Source organism: Rana temporaria, chromosome 3, assembly GCF_905171775.1.
Source record: "Rana temporaria chromosome 3, aRanTem1.1, whole genome shotgun sequence".
NCBI lineage: Eukaryota > Metazoa > Chordata > Amphibia > Anura > Ranidae > Rana > Rana temporaria.
In genome coordinates, this window is record NC_053491.1 from 333577091 (window position 1) to 333597239 (window position 20149).

General features: G+C 42.3%; 1 protein-coding gene across 7 annotated transcripts in view; it reads left to right on the forward strand.

Annotated features, from left to right (window-relative positions):
* Positions 1–2230: 2230 nt before the first annotated feature.
* Positions 2231–20149, forward strand: part of LOC120932553 (nucleolar protein dao-5-like) — a 79562-nt gene continuing 61643 nt past the window's right edge. For 6 of the 7 annotated variants that reach the window (XM_040345023.1, XM_040345027.1, XM_040345030.1 and 3 more), the window contains exons 1-5: positions 2231–2361; positions 3173–3334; positions 12786–12941; positions 13342–13383; positions 17929–18087. In XM_040345023.1, coding sequence (XP_040200957.1) covers positions 2281–2361; positions 3173–3334; positions 12786–12941; positions 13342–13383; positions 17929–18087 — 600 coding nt within the window. In that variant the 5' untranslated portion in view covers positions 2231–2280. The remainder of the gene's footprint in view (positions 2362–3172; positions 3335–12785; positions 12942–13341; positions 13384–17928; positions 18088–20149) is intronic. The other variant, XM_040345024.1, reaches the window with a different exon arrangement.

Consider the following 20149-nt stretch of genomic DNA (forward strand, 5'->3'; position numbering starts at 1 on the left):
ATGTTATAAGGTGGATGTGAGTGCATCTTCGGATGCCTCCTTTGGCCGCAAGGTTTTACAGGCGGCAGTTTAAGGTTGAAGTTCCTCCATTGAGGAACTCTGGTTTGTGTGGGGTGAAGCCTGGTTTGCTGTGTTTTTTTTCCCACCCCCTCAAAATTTTGGACACTGCTTGGGGACGTCCCTAAGGTCAATGCTGCTGTGTCCGTCCATGAACAAAAGAGAAGATAGGATTTTTGTACTCACTGTAAAATCCATTTCTCTGAGTTCATGGACGGACACAGCACCCACCCCTCCTTTTTGTTTGTACTGCTTGTCTACGAACTGAGGCTGGATGCTTCCAGAGAGTGGGATGTATCGGGGAACACGCCCCCATGGGAGGTGCTGTACTGAAAAGTGTTTTTAACACTAAAAGTGCTTTTTTTTTTTTTGCCTAGTCTCTCCTAGAGAAAAGGTACATAACCCTAAGGTCAATGCTGCTGTGTCCGTCCATGAACTCGGAGAAATGGATTTTACGGTGAGTGCAAAAATCCAATTTTTCCAGGGAAGACTTAGCTAAACTGCATCTATGACAACATGGCTTCATTGTAGAAAAGTCTAGGTGCTTGGCTGGCTGCCTGCAGTCTAGACCTTTCACCAATTGAAAACAACTGGCGCATCTTGAAATGAAAAAGAGGACCCAGGACTTTTGAGCAGTTAGAATCCTATATTCGGCAAGAATGGGACAACATTCCTCTCCCAAAACTGGCCCTGACCCATGTTTATCATGATGTAAATGTGTTGCTGCCATAAATTTCTATTTATTTATTTATTTATTTATTTATTTATTTATTTTTTTCATTAACCACTAGCTGACGGCCGTATGACTTTGTACGGCCGCAGCGCGGCTCCCAATCTCTGACAGGCCGTCTTTTTACGGGCCGCCCCTTTGCACGTTCCCCGCGCTCCCGAGCGCGCAGCGGGGAACTGCTGTGCTGGCCGTGTCCCTTGGACACAGCCAATCACAGATCGCCGTGAACGGCCAATCGGAGTGGCCGTTTCCTAGGCGATCTGTGCGGCCAATGAGAGATGATCTCATATGTTTACATATGAGATCATCTCTCATTCCCGGCTCTCGCAGACAGCGGTGCTGTCAGGGGAGAGAGGAGACGGATCTGTGTCTCTTGTACATAGAGACACAGATCGGTCACCCCCCCTAGTCACCCCCCTTCCCCCACAGTTAGAACACTATATAGGGTATACATTTAACCCCTTCCTCACCCCCTAGTGTTAACCCCTTCCCTGCCAGTCACATTTATACAGTAATTAGTGCATATTTATAGCACTGATCGCAGTATAAATGTGAATGGCGTCAAGTGTCCGATGTGTCCGCCATAATGTCGCAGTCGCAATAAAAATCGAAGATCGCCGCCATTACTAGTAAAAAAAAAAAAATAATAAAAAAAAATAATTCTGTCCCTTATTTTGTAGGCGCTATAACTTTTGCGCAAACCAGTCGCTTGTAGCGATTTTTTTTTTTTTTACTAAAAATATGTAGAATACGTATCGGCCTAGACTGAGGATAAAAAAAAAATTTAGCTATTTATTATAGCAACAAGTAACTTTTTTTTTTTTTTTTTTTTCAAAATTGTCGCTATATTTTTGTTTATAGCGCAAAAAATAAAAACCGCAGAGGTGATCAAATACCACCAAAAGAAAGCTCTATTTGTGGGAAAAAAAGGACGTTGATTTTGTTTGGGAGTCACGTCGCACGACCGCGCAATTGTCAGTTAAAGCGACGCAGTGCCGAATCGCAAAAAGTCCTCTGGTCAGGAAGGGGGTTTAAGTGCCCAGTAAGGAAGTGGTTAAAATGGTACATTCTCTCAGTTTGAAATATTTGATCTGTTTTCTATTGTGAATAAAATATGGGTTTATGAGATTTGTAATTCATTGCATTCTGTTTTCATGTAGATTTTACAGTGTTCCAACTTTTTTGAAATTTGGGGGGGTTTGAGCTTCATACCAGGAAATTGGCTAGGAATGTTCCTAAGACATGGTACCTAATTAATTATCCTTAGACGTGCAGTGATCTTGTTTGCACTGGCTGCTGGAATTGGAAAACCGATAGTAAATCGGGCGTTATTGACACATTCTCAAATTTGGGCTCACTGTTTATAGTGTTTTTAAGCCTTTTATATCGAGGGGGGAATAAAAATGGTCTTTCTGTCATTTCAGCAGAAAATTCCCTCTGCAATCACTGCCACGGCTTCTCAATTGACCCCATTGGCTGCTGTCAAGGTTGGAATGCCAATTAAAACTGAGCTGCCATCAGAAGAGACTTCGGAGGAAGAGTCATCAGACAGTGACGAGGAGCCAACTACTAAGGTGTGTTAAAGGGGCCAGAGGAAACCTCTAAGTGATTGCTTAAATATGAACAAGTGTTTTGAAACACTTTAACCAGGTTAACCTTACATTATCTCTCGGTAGTGCCCCCCACCCCCCTCATTTTGTGTGCATAGCTTGGTCATATAAAAAAAGTGGATGAAGGAAAGTAGCAGGCATCCTTTTTAAAATAGCAATCTTTATTTTTATTATTTATGTATCTTGAAAACTGAAATGGCAATTTTAGCAACTCAGTGGAAAATGCCCTTATCAGGCACTACAGACCCTCAGTATATTGCATGCCTGCTACTTGTCAGAGCATTGGCTCCTGTGTTCAGCCTAGTTCTTTTTCCCCACTGTGATGCTCAGATGACCTTCAACAAAGTGAGACTACTTTTGTGGGTCCTGTTAATCGGCATCCTCCATTCTATCCGTCCGTCTGAAAGTGGCCTAACAATTTTGTGTTGCCCATCTTCTCAGTTGGACTGCTTTTGGACATCCCGACAGTATGACAGTAAATCCCTGTGCTCCTTAATGGATGACTGGTGTCCTTTTTGTGCCCCACAAAGTGTGTGTGTGAGAGAGAGACTCTATTCCACATTTTCAGCTCTTTCTGTGAAGAAACCTTTCTGTATTTTGGAGATCTTTTTTCCTCGTAAACTTGTGTCATTTTTCACAGGTGTCCAAATCTACAATTCGTTTGAGGACATACAGAATTAAACTTTTGAAAATATACAATAATCTTTAATATATGCACGTTACATGCTGTATTTCCAGAACAGCTAAGTAATTCACTACAGCTATTGTTTTACAGACTCCTGCCACTGTTATATCAACGCCTCAGCTAAAAACTTTTTCCGTGGGCATCAAACAGACCCCAGTGGTTGCTGCTAAGACCCCATTAAAATCATCACAACCAGCGGATGAGAGCTCAGAGGAAGAGTCTACAGACAGTAGTGAGGAGCCATCTGTTAAGGTATTCAAATGCAATGTATAGAGATTGTATGTGTAAATCTCTCTCCCCCTCAATAGCTCCAATTTTTACATACAAGATTAATGAGTCAAAGGTGTGACTCCTTCCCTCTTTCCCTCTCTTCATGCCTTTGTAAGATAGGGCCATGCCAGCTTTCAATTTTATTTAAAAGTCAACAGCCCCACTTGTGTTTTCTTTGAAGAACGTACAATGATCTTTGAATACTGTCATAAATAGATCCTATATTGCATTTAAAAACTCCCGAAAAAAATGAGTTTGACTTGTTTGCTTGGTTCATATAAGTTGTCTCTGTTTATACTAGCTCTGGGTGGCAGCTGAGGAAGCTAAAAATCCTACATCTCAGGACTATGGTCAATTTGCATTTACCGCATGCGATAACATGGTCACGTGATGCATTTTCATAAATTATCGCATGCAGTAAATTGGGCCCAATTCATAAAAAAAAAACAATTAAGCAGTATTTACCCCCCAAAAAAAGCCTGATTTAAATATCGTTTAAAAAGCTCTCGAGTTCAATTCGCACACAGACCAGCAGTCATTTGCTGGCAGTATTTGTCAAAAATAGCTTTGGAGGTGGGAGACTCCAATGCTGTTTTTTTTTGACAAATGGTTGCTAAGGAGTGAGCCGGAAAGCAGGCCGCAGTTTTTTTTAAAGGACAGAACTATGTGGGGCCCCCCCCCCCCAAAAAAAAAATCCATGCAAGACCCTTATCCGAGCATGCAGCCAGGCAGGTTAGGAGGGGGGCGACACTCCCCAGGGTTTGTGGGGGTCTGCGGGCCAGGGTGTTTATCGAAATCTGAAAGCACCCCCCCATGTGGATGTAAATCAATCAATCATCAATCAAGCCGCACCACCGGCCGCCCCTCTCCCCGACTGACGTCGGCAGGGGATTCTCAGCCCGGGTATGAAATATAGTATGGAACGGCATTTAATAAAATGGATGCACTGGGCACTTGGTCATTTTCTCTTTCTTAATGCTAAGTGGGGTTACAACCACTTACAATTTTCTGCTAGGATTTGAAGGCGATGTATGCTGTCTACCTGGTACAGGTGGAGCATGTTCTGTGATCCTCATTGCACCAATCTGCCCGAGAAGAATCCAGTAGGCAAATATCGTAAAACTCTTGGCAGCTTCGCTGTGGGCTCTTTCACATCGACCAGACCTGCTGTCTCATAGTCTGATATTCCATTCTGCGTTATGGTCGCTGGTTTTAAGTGTGGCTGCTGAGACCCACATTATGAGGCAGGAGTTTTACTCTCTGATTTCTTCGTTTCTCAGGGCTAAAACGTTAACCTTCAGGAAGGTATATTGTGCGTACTGCTTATTTCACTTGGTGTCAAATACCTAAGTTGCATCCTAGACAGTATGTCATGGAGCAGATACTAGCTTTTCTACACTTTTCTTTAAGTACAGTCTAGAACAAATATCGGCCTAGGTAATACTTTTTCAGAGACCTGTTGCACATCAAAGCTTATTTTTAGGGTTTCACTTGAATTACTCCTACTTTTGTGAACGAACCCCCCCCCCCCCCCTAATCTCCAAGCGACTTCCTCTAGGATTTGTCTGTCTGATTTACCGTCTTCATTTGTATCTCTCTGAAAGATTTCCTTACTACTTCTCTCTGGGGCAAGTTGTCTATAGTGGCAGCTCACAAGGTCTTCGAGTTGGCTGCGCTTTCCTGATTCCTCACCAAGCTTAGGTGGTTTTGAGGCCTCGATTCTTCTTCTTCTTTTTTTTTTTTTTTTTTTTTTTTTTTTTTTTTTCTTGCCTAAGGGTTCTTCGCTTCACCTGAATCGGGACATTGGGGGTTATTTACGAAAGACACATGCACTTGGAAGTGGGGTCGCTGTAGGTCTGTTCCACCACGACTAATTGTCCTGTGGAAAGATTCTCCCACCTGAGCTGTGGATCTCTGCAACTCCTCCAGAGTTACCATGGGCCTCTTGGCTGCTTCTCTGGTTATTCCTCTCCTTGCCTGACCTGTCAGTTGAGGTGGGGACGGCCATGGCTAGGTAGGTTTGCAGTTGTGCCATACTCTTTCCATTTTCAGATGATGAATTCAACAGTGCTCCGTTAAATGTTCAAAGCTTGGGATATTTTTTTTTATAATCCAACCCTGCTTTAAACTTCTCCACCACTTTATCCCTGACTGGTCTGGTGTGTACATTTGCCTTTATGATGCGGTTTGTTCACTTGGACCCCTTTCACACTGGGTCGCAGGCATTATAACGCTAAAAATTGCGCCTGCAAACTGACCTGAAAGAGCCGCTGCTGTCTCTCCAGTATGAAAGCCCCGAGGGCTTTCATACTGGAGCGGTGCGCTAGCAGGATGGTTAAAGTCCTGCTAGCAGCATCTTTGGAGCAGTGTGTATACCGCTCCTGCCCATTGAAATCAATGGGGCACCGCGACTATCCTGCCGGCAAAGCGCCTCTGCAGAGGCGTTTTGCAGTGGTTTAAACCACTTGGCCGAATAGTGCAGCGAAATTGATGGTAAAGCACCGCTAAAAGTGGCGGCGCTTTACCGCTGACGCTGCCTCCGCCCAAGGGTGAAAGGGGCCTAAGGTTTTCAAACACGCCTGAGAGCTTCACAGAACAGCTGTATTTTATACTGAGATTAAATTGCACACAGGTGGACTCTATTTACTAATTAGGTGACTTCTGAAGGCAATTGGTTACACTAGATTTTAGTTAGGGGTATCGGAGTAAAGTAGGCTGAATACAAATGCACGCCACACTTTTCAGATATTTATATGTAAACAAATGATTTTGACTCTTTTTTTTTTTTTTTCTTCCTTTTTTTTTCTTCCACTTAACAATTATGTACCACTTTGTTGGTCGATTACATACAATTCCAGTAAAATACATTTGTTTTTGGTTGTAACATGACAAAAAATTGGGAAAATTTTAAGGGGGTATGAATATTTTTCAAAGCACTGTACCTGGCCTACTTTGAGGAATTGAGGGTAGTTAAATTCTTGTCATTGTCGCTCTGAAATGGCTTTAGAGAGTGCGGTACACTGACCTTGTTCGTCTTGGCTCCGTTGCCTCACCTGTTACTTCTTTTGATCCGTTAAAGGTTTTTTAAAACCTGGTTTTCTTAGAACAGACACCTGAACTGTGATGGTGCTTTTCATCATCTTGCTATTCCTTCACAGATGTATACACTTATACAAGGGGGGTACATACAGTAGGGAAAATGATTATTTGATCCCTGCAGATTTTGGAAGTTTGACCACATGACCCTAAGCACACCATCCTTGCAGTCAAGCCCGAAGGTGGAAACATGATGCTTTGGGGGCTGTTTCTCTGCTAAAGGTGCAGACCAACTTTGACTCATTGATTGGCCAATGGATGGAGCCATGTATTGTAATATCATGGATGAGAACCTTTTTCCCCCAGTCAGAACACTGAAGATGGGTCATGGATAGGGATCAGCCCGATGTTTGAGTCGAACACAAGTTCGACTTGAACATTGGGTGTTCGCCGAATAGCGAACAATTTGGTGTGTTCGCGGCAAATTCGAAAAGCCGTGAACACCCTATAAAAGTCTATGGGAGAAGTCAAAAGTGTTAATTTTTAAAGGTTAATATGAAAGTTCTTGTCCTAAAGTGTTTGGGGACCCGGGTTTTGCCCCAGGGGACATGTATCAATGCAAAAAAAAGTTTTAATAACTGCAGTTTTTTTGGGAGCAGGGGCCACATGCCGGACCCCCTGCACAAACGTACGCACCAAGGAGTGCGCTGCCAAGGGTCGCTGAAAGTAAACGGCTAGAGCCGAGATCTGACTCTTAACCGTACTCAAGGCGAGAGCCTGATCCACTCCACGCTGTAAAAACGGCAGAATCCGGGACATCATGTATGTATGGGGGTGCCACTTCATCTCCTCACACATAGAGATGTAGGCCTTCCACGTACAATGGTAAATCTTTCGTGAAGTGGACTTCCGTGCTCGTAGCATGGTAGAAATCACCGAGCCCGACAGGCCTCGGTCCTTCAACACCTGGCTCTCAACAGCCACGCTGTCAATGCCAGCGACTGTAAAGCGGGGTGAAAGATAGGACCTTGCAACCGAAGATCTTCTCTCAGGGGTAGACTCCAGGGAACGTCTGACACCAGATGCAACGGGTCCGCGTACCAGGGACGGCGCGGCCAATCCGGAATCTTGGATTCCACCCCGCGCAGCAGGCGAGGAAGTAGCTGCAGGGGAGGGAAGGCGTATATTAGGCGATAGTGACCCCAAGGCGCCACCAGCACCACGTCTGACGCATCCGCCCACGGGTCCCTCGATCTGGTCACAAATTGTGACACCTTCCGATTGAATTGCTGTGTGAGAAAATGTTTTACTCCTGTTGGAGTTTTAGAATGAATTATTTTTTTCCCTCACCTGTCCATGCCCTTTATACAGTATTTTGGATGTTTTTTATGAACTAATTTGAACAGGCTATTGCACAGAATTTGCACATTGAATTTCTGCCCTGAGAGAATGGGCGTTTTTTAAGGATTTTTTCACTTGTCTTTCCACTGTATGTTTGTGGATTTTGAGCGATTTTTGTTTCACCTATATTTTGCAAAGGTTGGTGTTTTTTTTTTTTTTTTGTAAACTTGTATCTCCTACAAAGCCCCAACTCTTGGAAAACAAAGTCTTCCCGGCTTTTCACCCCCCCCCCCCCCCCAAACTAGGGATCTGATGTAAACCTGATTGGTTGAAGAAGCACTGATCTGTGTTCCATTTTAACTTGATCAGAAACCAGGCACAGTTCTTCAGGCATCACAATCAAAAACGCCTGTGGTGGAAGCTAAAAAGACAGAGGTGGCAAAGTCGAAGTCCCCTTCAAAAGCCCCACAGCCAGCAAGTGAAAGCTCTGAGGATTCAGACAGCAATGAAGAGCCAGTTGCTGAGGTATTTAAAGAAGTTTTGAACTTTGTTCTTCTCGAATATATAGTTACTGTGCATTAAAGTGATAGAAAGGTGTGTGTGTGTGTGTGTGTGTGTGTGTGTGTGTGTGTGTGTGTGTGTGTGTGTGTGTGTGTGTGTGTGTGTGTGTGTGTGTGTGTGTGTGTGTGTGTGTGTGTGTGTTTTATTTTCAAAGACAAAAAAAAAAAAAACATTTTCTACTTAAATGCCATGTGCCGTGGTTTTGCACAGAGCAGCCCATATCCTCCCTCTTGGGTTCCTTGTCAGCGATCCTAGCTACCTCCCTCCTGTTGCGTGCCCCCGCAGCAAGCAGCTTGCTATGGGGCTGTGTGTGTCTCCCCGTTGGATGCGGAGCTGCGGTTTGGCCCCGCCTCTCGCTCTCTTGATTGGCTCTCTTGATTGGCTAACTTTGACAGCAGCAGGCTCCAATGGCGCCGCTGCTGTGTCTCAGCCAATCAGGAGGGAGAGTCCTGGAGTGCCAAGACCCACATGCACATCGCTGAATAGAGATGGGGCTCAGGTAAGTATTAGGAGGGGCGCTGCTGCACACAGATTTTTTTTATCTTGATGCATTCTGCCTTTACAACCACTTTAAAGTAGAACAATTATAATTTTTTGGTGATAGAGCAAGGAAGGTTTTTTTTTTTTTTTTGCCGTCTGTTGCATTGCAGAGATTTTCCTTCACTTTCTGTCCCATAGCCAGACAGGGAGCGATTCCTGAAAATTAAGGGAGTTCCTTGGGGACCCCCAGGTCACCAGAACAAGTGTCTCTATTGGAAGTTTTTCCCTCCATTACTTTTCTGGGGACAACCCAAAATTTGGGATGTTCTTTTACTTTCACTCTCCATGATAATGGTAAACGGTAGGGATGAGCTTCGCGTTCGATTCGAACGTATGTTCGACTCGAACATCGGTCGTTCGATCGTTCGTCGAAACTCGAACAAAACGGGTCGTTCGCGCCAAATTCGAGTGACGCAAAACGTCCCATAATTCACTGCGGCGTTGAGCGCTGATGATTGGCCAAGCATGCTGTATGTCCCGCATGCTTGGCCAATCACAGCGCGCAAAAAACGAAGAGCCATAATTGGCCAAAGCCAGGATGGCTTTGGCCAATTATGGCTCGGGGGGATTAGTACACGCCCCACACTATAAAAGGCAGCCTGCACGGCGGCCTCGTGTAGTGTGTTCCGGCTTTGTGAAAGCGAGGAGCAGTGAGACAGTTAGAGAGAGAGAGAGATGGATAGAGACACAGTGTCTTTTCTACCAGATAGAGCAGGAAGACTAGTCAGTATAGTTAAATCTACAGTTTGTAGAGAATATATTCACATCCCTAGGAGTTGTCAATATATTTATAAACTGTATAGCTCAGCTAGATCTGCTATTAGTATCTGTCAGGCAGGAGATTGTTCTTCATGCAGTGCTCTAACGCAGTGGTCATCAACCTTGTCCTGCAGGGCCCACTAACAGGCCAGGTTTGCAAGATAACTGAAATACATCACAGCTGATATCGTTTGCTCCTCAGTGATTGCAGTATTCTAGACTGCATCTCCCCAAGGTAATGCATAAAACCTGGCCTGTTAGTGGGCCCTGCAGGACAGGGTTGATGACCACTGCTCTAACGCGTTGTATTGCCTGCATTAGGGATTAGCTTAAACCTAGTACTCCGTGTTATTAAACGTGTGCTAGTTAATTGCACACACACGCATTACCTGTTACTGCACGTGTGCAATTTATTTGCACAGAAACGCAGTCGCTGTTAATGCAAGTGGGCTATTGAATTGCACAGAAACGCAGTCGCTCTTACTGCGCGTGTGCTGTTTAATAGCAACTAAACGCAGTTGGTGTCACTGCGTGTGTGCTGTTACATAGTACCTGAACGCAGTCGCTCTTACTGCGCGGATGCTGTTTAATACCACCTGAACGCAGTTGGTGTGACTGCGTCTGTTTTGTTACATAGCACCTGAACGCAGTCGCTCTTACTGTGTGTGTGCAGTTTACTAACACCTGAACGCAGTTGATGTCACTGCGACTATTTTGTTAATGACAATTTTTGATGCAATACTTTGCAGGTGGCTCCTTGTTGCGCTCCAATTAAAGATATTGGGAGGGGTTGCAGTGTTGTGTTGTGCCTACGGACACATTTTTTGTGCCCGTGTAACAGGGGCGCCTAATAACACTTTTTGATGCAATACTTTGCACGTGGCTCTTTGTTGCGCTCCAATTACAGTATGTTTGAGGGGTGCCCTTTTTTTCTACAATTGTGCTTTCACAAAAAAATAATGGCAGTATTAAATTACTTTGTTCTTATAATAATTTCATGTTGTGCAGGGACATTTCTAAACGCGTGCCACTACTATAGACACACAGCAGGTGTGATATTTGAAGGACTTTTTCATTTTTTTTTTTTTTCACTTTAAGCATCATTAAAATCGCTGCTCCGGAAAAACGTTAAAAAAAAAAAAATCCATTGATACATGTTCCCTGGGGCAAGACCCGGGTTCTGAAAGACGTTTTCCAATATTAAATTGAATATTGGTCTTTAAAATGAGCGTTTTTGAATTCGAACGTTCGAGTCCCATAGACTTCAATGGGGTTCTAAATGGGGTTCGTGTGAACCCGCGGTCTGTTCGAACGTTCTGGTGCGAACCGAACCCGGGTATGTTCGGCTCATCCCTAGTAAACGGTACAAATTGAGAGGATGAATCTCCTTAACGGGGGCACAGACGGCAATAAAAACTGACAAACGTTCTTATCCCTCTCCACTCCATCCAAAGCCTCAAAAAAGTTTGCCTTTTAGTTGTACTTTAAGGCTGTAGTGTTAAATGCCATGTTCAACGCTTGAGAAAACAAAATGGCCAACTTTTGAATTGGTAAATCTAAATATTGCTTATGAATATTTAATGTTTCTGGCATGCAGCCTGCAGATGGAGCTCTGTGCAAGGTATATTCTCGTATTTATTTATTTTTTCTTCTATATACCAACTTTAATATCTATCTCCATCTCGGATAAGTCCAGGCAAGGAGCTGCAGGCTGTACAATAGTAGAACATTTTAATATAAAATATATCCTTATCCTGACGCAGTGAACTGAAAAATTCATATTTTGAACTGTTGTTCATATTTTTTCTTTTCACTGTGTCATGTAAGGGAACTTTTTGACTAAAACTTTCTACTATTGAGCTCTGCTCCTGATCCTCCTTTTGCTTTGGATTATGTAAATCGGATAGAGATCATACAGTAAATTGCACCCTCACTGCTCATTGGATGGCACTGTAGTCCTCTATGGGCTGCCTGTTCTAGAAGGAATCTGCGGGGCAGATTTTTCCTTTTTCTGATTCTGTGGTCTGTTGGACAGGTCCCTCTTGTTCCTGTTTGTTTTTTTTGCTCCCTCATGTCCCCTCTTGAGATTGCACAGACTATATTTTACTTATGTAAAGATGGTCCAATCAAAGATGATACACTCTGAAGTTTAGGCACCACATCCCAAATTAGAATTAATGAAAAAGGAAGGAGAAAAGGAGTGGGATTTTCTTATCGGTGCAATAAATTATTCATATTAAGATTAGAAAGAAAACGTTTTTGGACCACATAGGTACAAAAAATATTAAAGACGTTTTATTAGTGTATAGACAACTTTAAAATAGATCCACAAAATGATTACATGTGTAACATAAAGGTGAAAATAATTGGCGGTCACAAATTAACATATTGTAGTCAAGCTGAGATGAAGTGGATTGTAGTGTCCCAACATATTTCGCTTGTAAAGCTTCCTCAGGGGTAAACAGTAACAATCAGGGCTTACAGTTATGACTACATAAATAAAAAAAATATATAATTTAGTATTGCATAAATACAAAAAAGAAGAAGAAATGCACAAAAAAAATACAAGGCAACAGAATATTTATTAAATATTGCAGAGACCAGGTTTTTCATGCTTACCCTAATGCTTATTTTGACCAACAATCGCCAAACACCCATAACGCTGGATCAAAGCGAAATCCCCCAGTGGGGAAGGAGAGCCGAGCCTACCGCATAGGACACTATTGGGGAAAGGCTCGGTGGGGAACACAGATAACAAAAAGGTGTCATTTAAATGACAAGGATGAATGTAGAATTAATTTTAAATAAACAAAATGTAGTGCTTATACAAAGCACCAAGTGTCTCTCTCACTTAAAAACAAAGGAAATTGTGAAATGATTGAAGCAGGAGATGAGGATGTACCTCGTCATTTAGCATTTATCTGGAGATATAAGTTAAGCCAATAATTTTGTCAATATATCTACATGCCAAAATCCTCAATGTTGGCACATAGTTGGATATGGAGCACTAGATGCAAACAGACCATATGTAAAGTCAAATATATCTGCATCTCTGACTAATAAATATATTTTACTTATGTTTTGTGATTATAGGTTACCTTATTAAACAATTGCAGTAGTCTTGCCCTTTTTTTTTAATTTTTTTTTTTTTTAATTGCTGTCCTGATTTACCTCTGCTGTTTTTTCTCTTGGTCAGAAACCTGCCACAGTTCATTTATCTCAGCCAAAAACTCCTTCTGGGGGAGCTAAGCAAGCATCTGTGTTGGCTAAAACTCAGAGCCCAGCAAAAACAACTCCACTAGCAGATGAGAGCTCGGAGGAGTCAGACAGTGAGGAAGAGTCCGCTGCTAAGGTATCTAAAGGGATTTTCATTTTTATGTGTACGTATGGTATCCCTGCAGCCCGTTAATTTTATTACCTCCCGCCATACTGATCGTACCAATGAGAGCATAGGGATCTTAACCCCTGGTGTATGTGTACGTTTTGTCTTTAATGCTACCAAAAGGTTCTCGGCTTGTAATATATTTAACAAATACTTCTCTACTCTACCGGGCTTTGTTTCTGTGTGAACCAATTACGCAAATGTTTAATTTGTCCTGTCAAGTAATACAAATAGACATCTGGCAGCGCCAACCCTGCCTTTGCCTTTTGGGCGCTGTAATGTTGTCAGCTTTACTTTACATCTACCTTTTTGCCCATATAAATTTTATAAATTGTGAATTACATTTTTTTTTTTTTTTTAAACTTTTTAGGCACTACTACTGGGGAGTGTGAGAAGATGTACAAATACTTTGGTAGTAGGATCATTTTAATTAAATGTATTCTTCCCACCACTGACAAAGGAAGTTTACTCTAAATCCTCAACTTGACTTTAATATACTCCATCAATGGATAAACATTGGCCTCCAATGCCGCCCGGGGTTGTCTTGTTATATGAATCCAAAAATATTTAAAGGAGTCCACTATCTTAAGTGGGGTGTCCGTCATCTCCTCCATTTCCCCTTCTCGATGCATTGGCATAAGAAAAGACTTCTGCCAATTAATCTTAAGTCCTGAGTACCTGCCAATCGTATCTATTATACTCATAGCATTCCTCAGGGTATCCTGTGTATCTCGCCTATACAATATGATATCGTCTGCATACAGTCCAATCTGTTATGTACTATCGCCCATTTCTATCCCCTTATATTCTTCAGACTGCCGGAATCGTAAGGCTAATGACTCAATTGTAATAGCAAATAGAGGAGACAGCGGACACCCTTGCCTCATACCCCTAAATAAGTTAATTGACAGGGTCAGTATCCCATTAATCAATAGCTTGGATCGTGGGGCTGCATATAGAGTATCCTTACCCATTGCTTAAATCTGTTCCCGAATCCAAACTTCCCCAGTGTTGCCTGCAAGGGTCTCCACTCTACGGAGTCAAAGGCTTTGACTGTATCAAGAGATGCCAAAGCCCCTGTCTCTGCAATATACTCCTTCATCTGTACTACCAATTGTGTTCTATGAATGTTTATCGATGTTGATTTGCCGATTATGAAACCTGTCTGGTCGACATACACTATAGATGTTATTACGGTGTTTAATCTTTTGGCCAATATCTTGGCCAGAATTTTATAATCGCAGTTTAGCAAAGCTATTGGCCTATATGAGGTACATTCACTTGGGTCCTTATCCGTTTTTAATAGTACAATTACTGTTGCTTCATACATGAAATGTGGGAGTTCTCCTCTAGCAAAGGCCTCTCTGTATACCTTAGTTGGTATTGGAGCTATCAGGTCTAAATATCGACTATACACCTCCAGGGGTAAACCATCTGGGTCTGGGGATTTACTCGTTGCCAACGAGCCGATAGCTTCCCTTACTCCTACCTTCCGTGATCTCCCCGTCCATTAATTTTGCATTTTCTCTAGTAGTTTTGGGAACTCTACTTCCTCCAGGTAGCCCACTATATCCTCCTCTGCACATGTTAATGAGGTGGCATACATTTTAACATAATATTCATGGAAGCATTTCAGTATTTCTTCTATTGTACAAACTAATATCCCCTGTTCATTTTGTATCTCGGATATAGCTGACGATGTCTGTTTAGCTATAAGTGAAAATAGTCTACTGGCTTGGTTCCCCTGTTCAAAAAATGTCTGCCGTAAAAAAAAAAATTGTTTCCGTTTTGGCTTTTATTTCTATTTGACCTTTTTATATAGCCTACGCAGATTTTCCCACCTTGCCTGATTTTCATTCGCGGGGTTTGATATAAACTCATCCTCCACTTTTGTAGATTCCTTTTTAGCCAGTTCCTCCTCTCCTTGCCTACTAACACGTTTAACGCGTGATATAGTTGACTTCAAGACCCCCCGCAGATATGCCTTAAAATGCGTCCCATACACTAGCGTCCATTGCATAGGTCCCATGTGCCTCAAAGATATCTAGTTGTTCTGGTATACGGTCATCAGGCCCAATTTGTGCTAGCCAATATGGATGCGTTTTCCAGATTGGCCGGTTACCCATGGGACCAATATTTAATCTAAACAATAGTGGGAGTGATCGGATCCCCCCCCCGAGGTAGGTAGCCAACTGATTGTGCCAATGGTTGAACTTTATCATTCCCCCCCCCCCCAAACCATATCTATACGAGACAAACCACTTCCTCCTGGGGCTGACCACGAATAAGCCCTGGTCTGTGGATTCCTAATTCTCCACAGGTCATTCCAACCTACCTAAACCAAAAGTCTTTTTAGCTTATTCTCTCTACTGGCCCGTTTAGGGGTCGCCCTCCATATCTGTCTAAGGTTGGATCCAATAGCATATTGTAATTCCCCATGCACATCACATAGGCATTAGGATATTGAGCTAGAAACAGCACTGCCGCCTTCAAAACATGTATTCCCATCAACACAAATGGCAACGAATATAGTACTCCATAAATAAATACATATCTGCCCTCAGAATCACATTTATACTTAAAGGGGTTGTAAAGACAAAAATATTTTCCTCCTAAATTAAAGTCTGACAGTAGCTGATAAAGTAAAAAGTAAGGTTTTGCATTATAACTAGTTTGATACCTGTTGAAATCGAGCTGTTTTATTCACCTCCAGCACTCCTGAATCGTTATTCTCACTGACTTCCTGGTTTGCGGTGCGCATTCATTCTTGCTACATCACGGCCTAATGGGAACTACAGTTCCCATTAGGCTTAGCCTCCATGCCTGTGAGGGATAAGAGAGCATATTCATGCAGGGCTGTAGTCATAGGGAGGGGGTGAGCACATTCTGCTTTCCACCATGCAAAACGGCTCAGATGCTGGTGGAAAACAAGAAGAGGAGAGGCAGGAAATGGCATTTTCAAACCTGGATTACTGAGGTCAAAAGGAAAAAACGAGGTAAGTGATATTTAAATGCTCTAGCTTACAGCAATCAATTGATCTAATAAAAAACGAACCTTTAGTGTTCCTTTAAGTATGATGTGTGATATGAGTGGTATATATGATATAACCCATGGTTTCTTAAAATATTTTAAATTATCCTTTGTCATATGCGTTTCCTGCAGACATACTATTTTTGCCTTGGTCTGTCCAATGATTGTAAATATCTGACTTCTCTTGGACCCCTTTCACACTGAGGAGTTTTTCAGGCGGTACAGCGCTAAAAATAGCGCTGCTATACCATACCTTATATAAATACCAATGTATACAATACCTCTATATAACATTTACCAATCTGAGTATCCAAAAGTAATCAAAAAGAAAAAATCCGTAACGTGAAAACACAGTAGCTAAACAGTGCCACACCTATATTTATATACCCATATTCCCCCCCCCCCCCCCCCAAAAAAAAAAGCACCCTGAGTGACAAAAGAGGATTACATAACCACGAAATTGGCCATGCAAATTAAAATATTACTGTGCAAAAAAAAAGGGGGGGGGGGGGGGTTCAGTCCTAAAGAAGAATAAATAAAAAACGTTTAGGATTCAAAGGAAACCTATTAAACATTATGGGTGTCCGCTTATTAATTTGCAACCATTCATTGGCTTGTTCTGCTGTAGTAACAAACACCTTTCCCTTATCCTCCACTCTCAACCGGTCTGGATATGCCATTGAGTATACTTTAAAGTAGAACAATTATAATTGTTTGGGGGGTAGAGCAAGGGAGGGTAGGTGGGTGTGTGTTTGTTTGTTTTTTTGTTTTTTTTTTGCTATCTGTCGCATTGCAGAGATTTCCCTTCACTTTCAGTCCCATAGCCAGACAGGAAGCGAGAGCAGATTCCTGAAAATTAAGGGAGTTCCTTGGGGACCCCCAGGGCACCAGAACAAGTGTCCCCATTGGAAGATTTTCCCTCCATTACTTTTCTGGGGACAACCCAAAATTTGGGGTGTTCTTCTACTTTCCATGATAATGATAAACGGTACAAATTGAGAGGGTGAATCTCCTTAACGGGGGCACAGACGGCAATAAAAACGGACAAACCTTCTAATCCTTCTCCACTCCATCCAAAACCCAAAAAAGTTTGCCTTTAGTTATACTTTTAAGGCTGTAGTGTTAAATCTGCCATGTTCAACGCTTGAGAAAACAAAATGGCAAACTTTTTAATTGGGAAATCTAAATATTGGTTATGAATATTTAATGTTTCTGGCATGCAGATGGAGCTCTGTGCAAGGTATATTCTCGGTTTAAAAAAAAATATGAAAAAGCTTCCCCCCCCCCCCTTCTTCTTTCTTCTATATACCAACTTTAATATCTATCTCTATCTCAGATAAGTCCAGGCAAGGAGCTGCAGGCTGTACAATAGTAGAACATTTTTTAATATAAAATATTTCCTTATCCTGACACAGTGAACTGAAAAATTAGGAACAACTGTTTTGGACGTCCCCACACTTCCTCAATTTCTAATGTCAAACTGTTGTTCATATTTATTTATTTATTTTTTCTTTTCACTGTCATGTAAGGGAACTTTTTGACTAAATTGTTCTACTATTGAGCTCTGCTCCTGATCCTCCTTTGCTTTGGATTATGTATATCGGATAGAGATCATACAGTAAATTGCACTCTCACTGCTCATTGGATGGCACTGTAGTTCTCTGTGGGCTGCCTGTTGTAGAAGGAATCTGCGGGGCTGATTTTTCCTTTTTTCTGGTCCTGTGGTCTGCTGTTGGACAGGTCCCTCTTGTTCCTGTTTGTTTTTTTGTTTTTTTTGCTCCCTCATGTCCCCTCTTGAGATTGCACAGACTATATTTTACTTATGTTTTGTGATTATAGGTTACCTTATTAAACAATTGCAGTAATCTTGCCTTTTTTTTAAATGGCTGTCCTGATTACCTTTTGCTGTTTTTTTTTCTTGGTCAGAAACCTGCCACAGTTCATTTATCTCAGCCAAAAACTCCTTCTGGGGGAGCTAAGCAAGCATCTGTGTTGGCTAAAACTCAGAGCCCAGCAAAAACAACTCCACTAGCAGATGATGAGAGCTCGGAGGAGTCGGATAGTGAGGAAGAGTCCGCTGCTAAGGTATCTAAAAGGGATTTTCATTTTTACATGTACATATGGTAATTACTGCTCCTTTAGCTTGCCACATGGACAGATCACACAATCCAACTTCAGAACAATAATTTCTTCCGAAAGACCTTTCTAAAACATGTCTTATTACTCTCTGAACATTTATACTTTATGGGGGTTATTTAACAGGAAAAAACAATGGATATGCCCTTGCATTGGGTCAAAGGGGGGATTAGCTGAAAAGTCTAACCGTTCACTCTACAGTTAGTAACATAAAAAATATGCCACATCCACTGGCTTTGAAATCATCACGTTACATACATGTATGTCGCCTTTTGTACAAAATAAAATTTGTTACATTTTTATATGATATTATCTGGTGTTTCCTGGCCTACTCTTCTTCCCTGTCCACACTATCCCAAGGGCACTCCCTCCAAATTTCTATATTTTTGGGATGTGACGAGCATTGCCGGGATCCCAACTATCTCTGGCTAGTTTCTCTCTCCTTTCTTTCTATTGAAATCATCACGTGACCTATGCTGAACAGTAACCCATTGACATAGCATTTGTATGTTGTATTGTAAGCTCTTTAAAGAAAATGCTCTTAATTCTCATCCATTGAGGAACACAAGTCTTTTTTTACTTTTAGGTAATACTGCTTCCTACAGGAGGATTGGACATTGTCAAAAAAAAGTAATTTGTAGGTTATCCTATTAGGACGCCTTCTCCATGCTGCATGCCATATCAAGTACCTAAACAGACCGTGCCCATCAAAGGGCTCCTAATGTAAAGGATTTTTAAATGAGTACAAAAATATTTTCTCTGTAGACCAGCCCAGGATATAACCCCTCCTTTTTACTAGCATTAGGCCTTCCTTCCTTCCTCTTCTGATATTGCTGCTGGAGCTACCTGGCATAGCCATCCTCAGTCTGGCTTTTGGAGTGCCACATCCAGATTCTACTGGACGTTTCAGGAAGACCTTCGGCACTTGATTCTTAAAGTTGTTGTAAACCTCAGACATGAAATATGAACAAAGCCTATCCCTCTGTACTTCTGCTGATGCTTCGTTCCTCTATCAGCATGAATCTCTTCTGGCAAGATTTCCTGACAACCAAGAGAAAACTGGTGACGGAACTCTTCTCACCGAGCTCTGCAGAGTGTAACTTCAGCTCTTCATCTCCATCCACTTTTCTGGTAGCTCAGGCAAGCTTTATTCGTTGGACATTGAAAAGATGTAGAGAAGACAACAGATAAACGGGTACAACATTTGTAGGAGGATTTGTTTCCTATCTGTATCACCCAAGGCCAGTCAGTTCACTGGGTATTTGCAAGGTTTACAACTACTTTAAGGGGGTTCTAAAGGCCGAAAGTTTTATTTTAATTTATTAAGATAAAAACCTTCTGTATTCAGCAACACCCCCCCCCCCCCCCCCCCCCCCCCCCCCAGGGGACTATCCAGGTCCAGAGACACTGGTATTGTCTCAGCCAGCATTTACGCTGTCTCTAAAGAATCCCTCTGTGACTAGGACAGTCAGGTCAAGCATTGGATTCTACCTCATTTACATTGATCGCTCAACACCCTAAAATTCCCTGCTGCTTTCCAGCATTGAAAGGTGTTAACACTGGGACTGAGCGCTGACAACATTCAGCCCAGGTTCACACTGGTGCATTTTTTGGCATGCGATTTGACATGTCAAATTGGCATTTGCCGGAAATGGCATTGTCCTAATCTGTGCGACGTTGCACCGATTTTCAAAAAGTAGTTTCTGTACTACTTTTTGCCATTTCGGTAGGCGATTTACATTGACATCTGTGTAGACACCTGCACAGATGTCTCTGAAATCACGGCTGAAATCAGGACTGACAAGTGGGAATGAAATCATGCAAGTTCAGCTGAACTCGTACGCCTTCATTCCCGCAGCCCAGTGTGAACCTGGGCTCGCTGTGTCGAGTGTCGCACATGGACTATGCACTTCCCCACCATGCGTCTACCCACTGCTGCTGCTTACAAATAGCCACAAGGAACTCTGTTTTTTCTGCCCACCGGCAGTGCTATGGGTCACTTTCATCCATT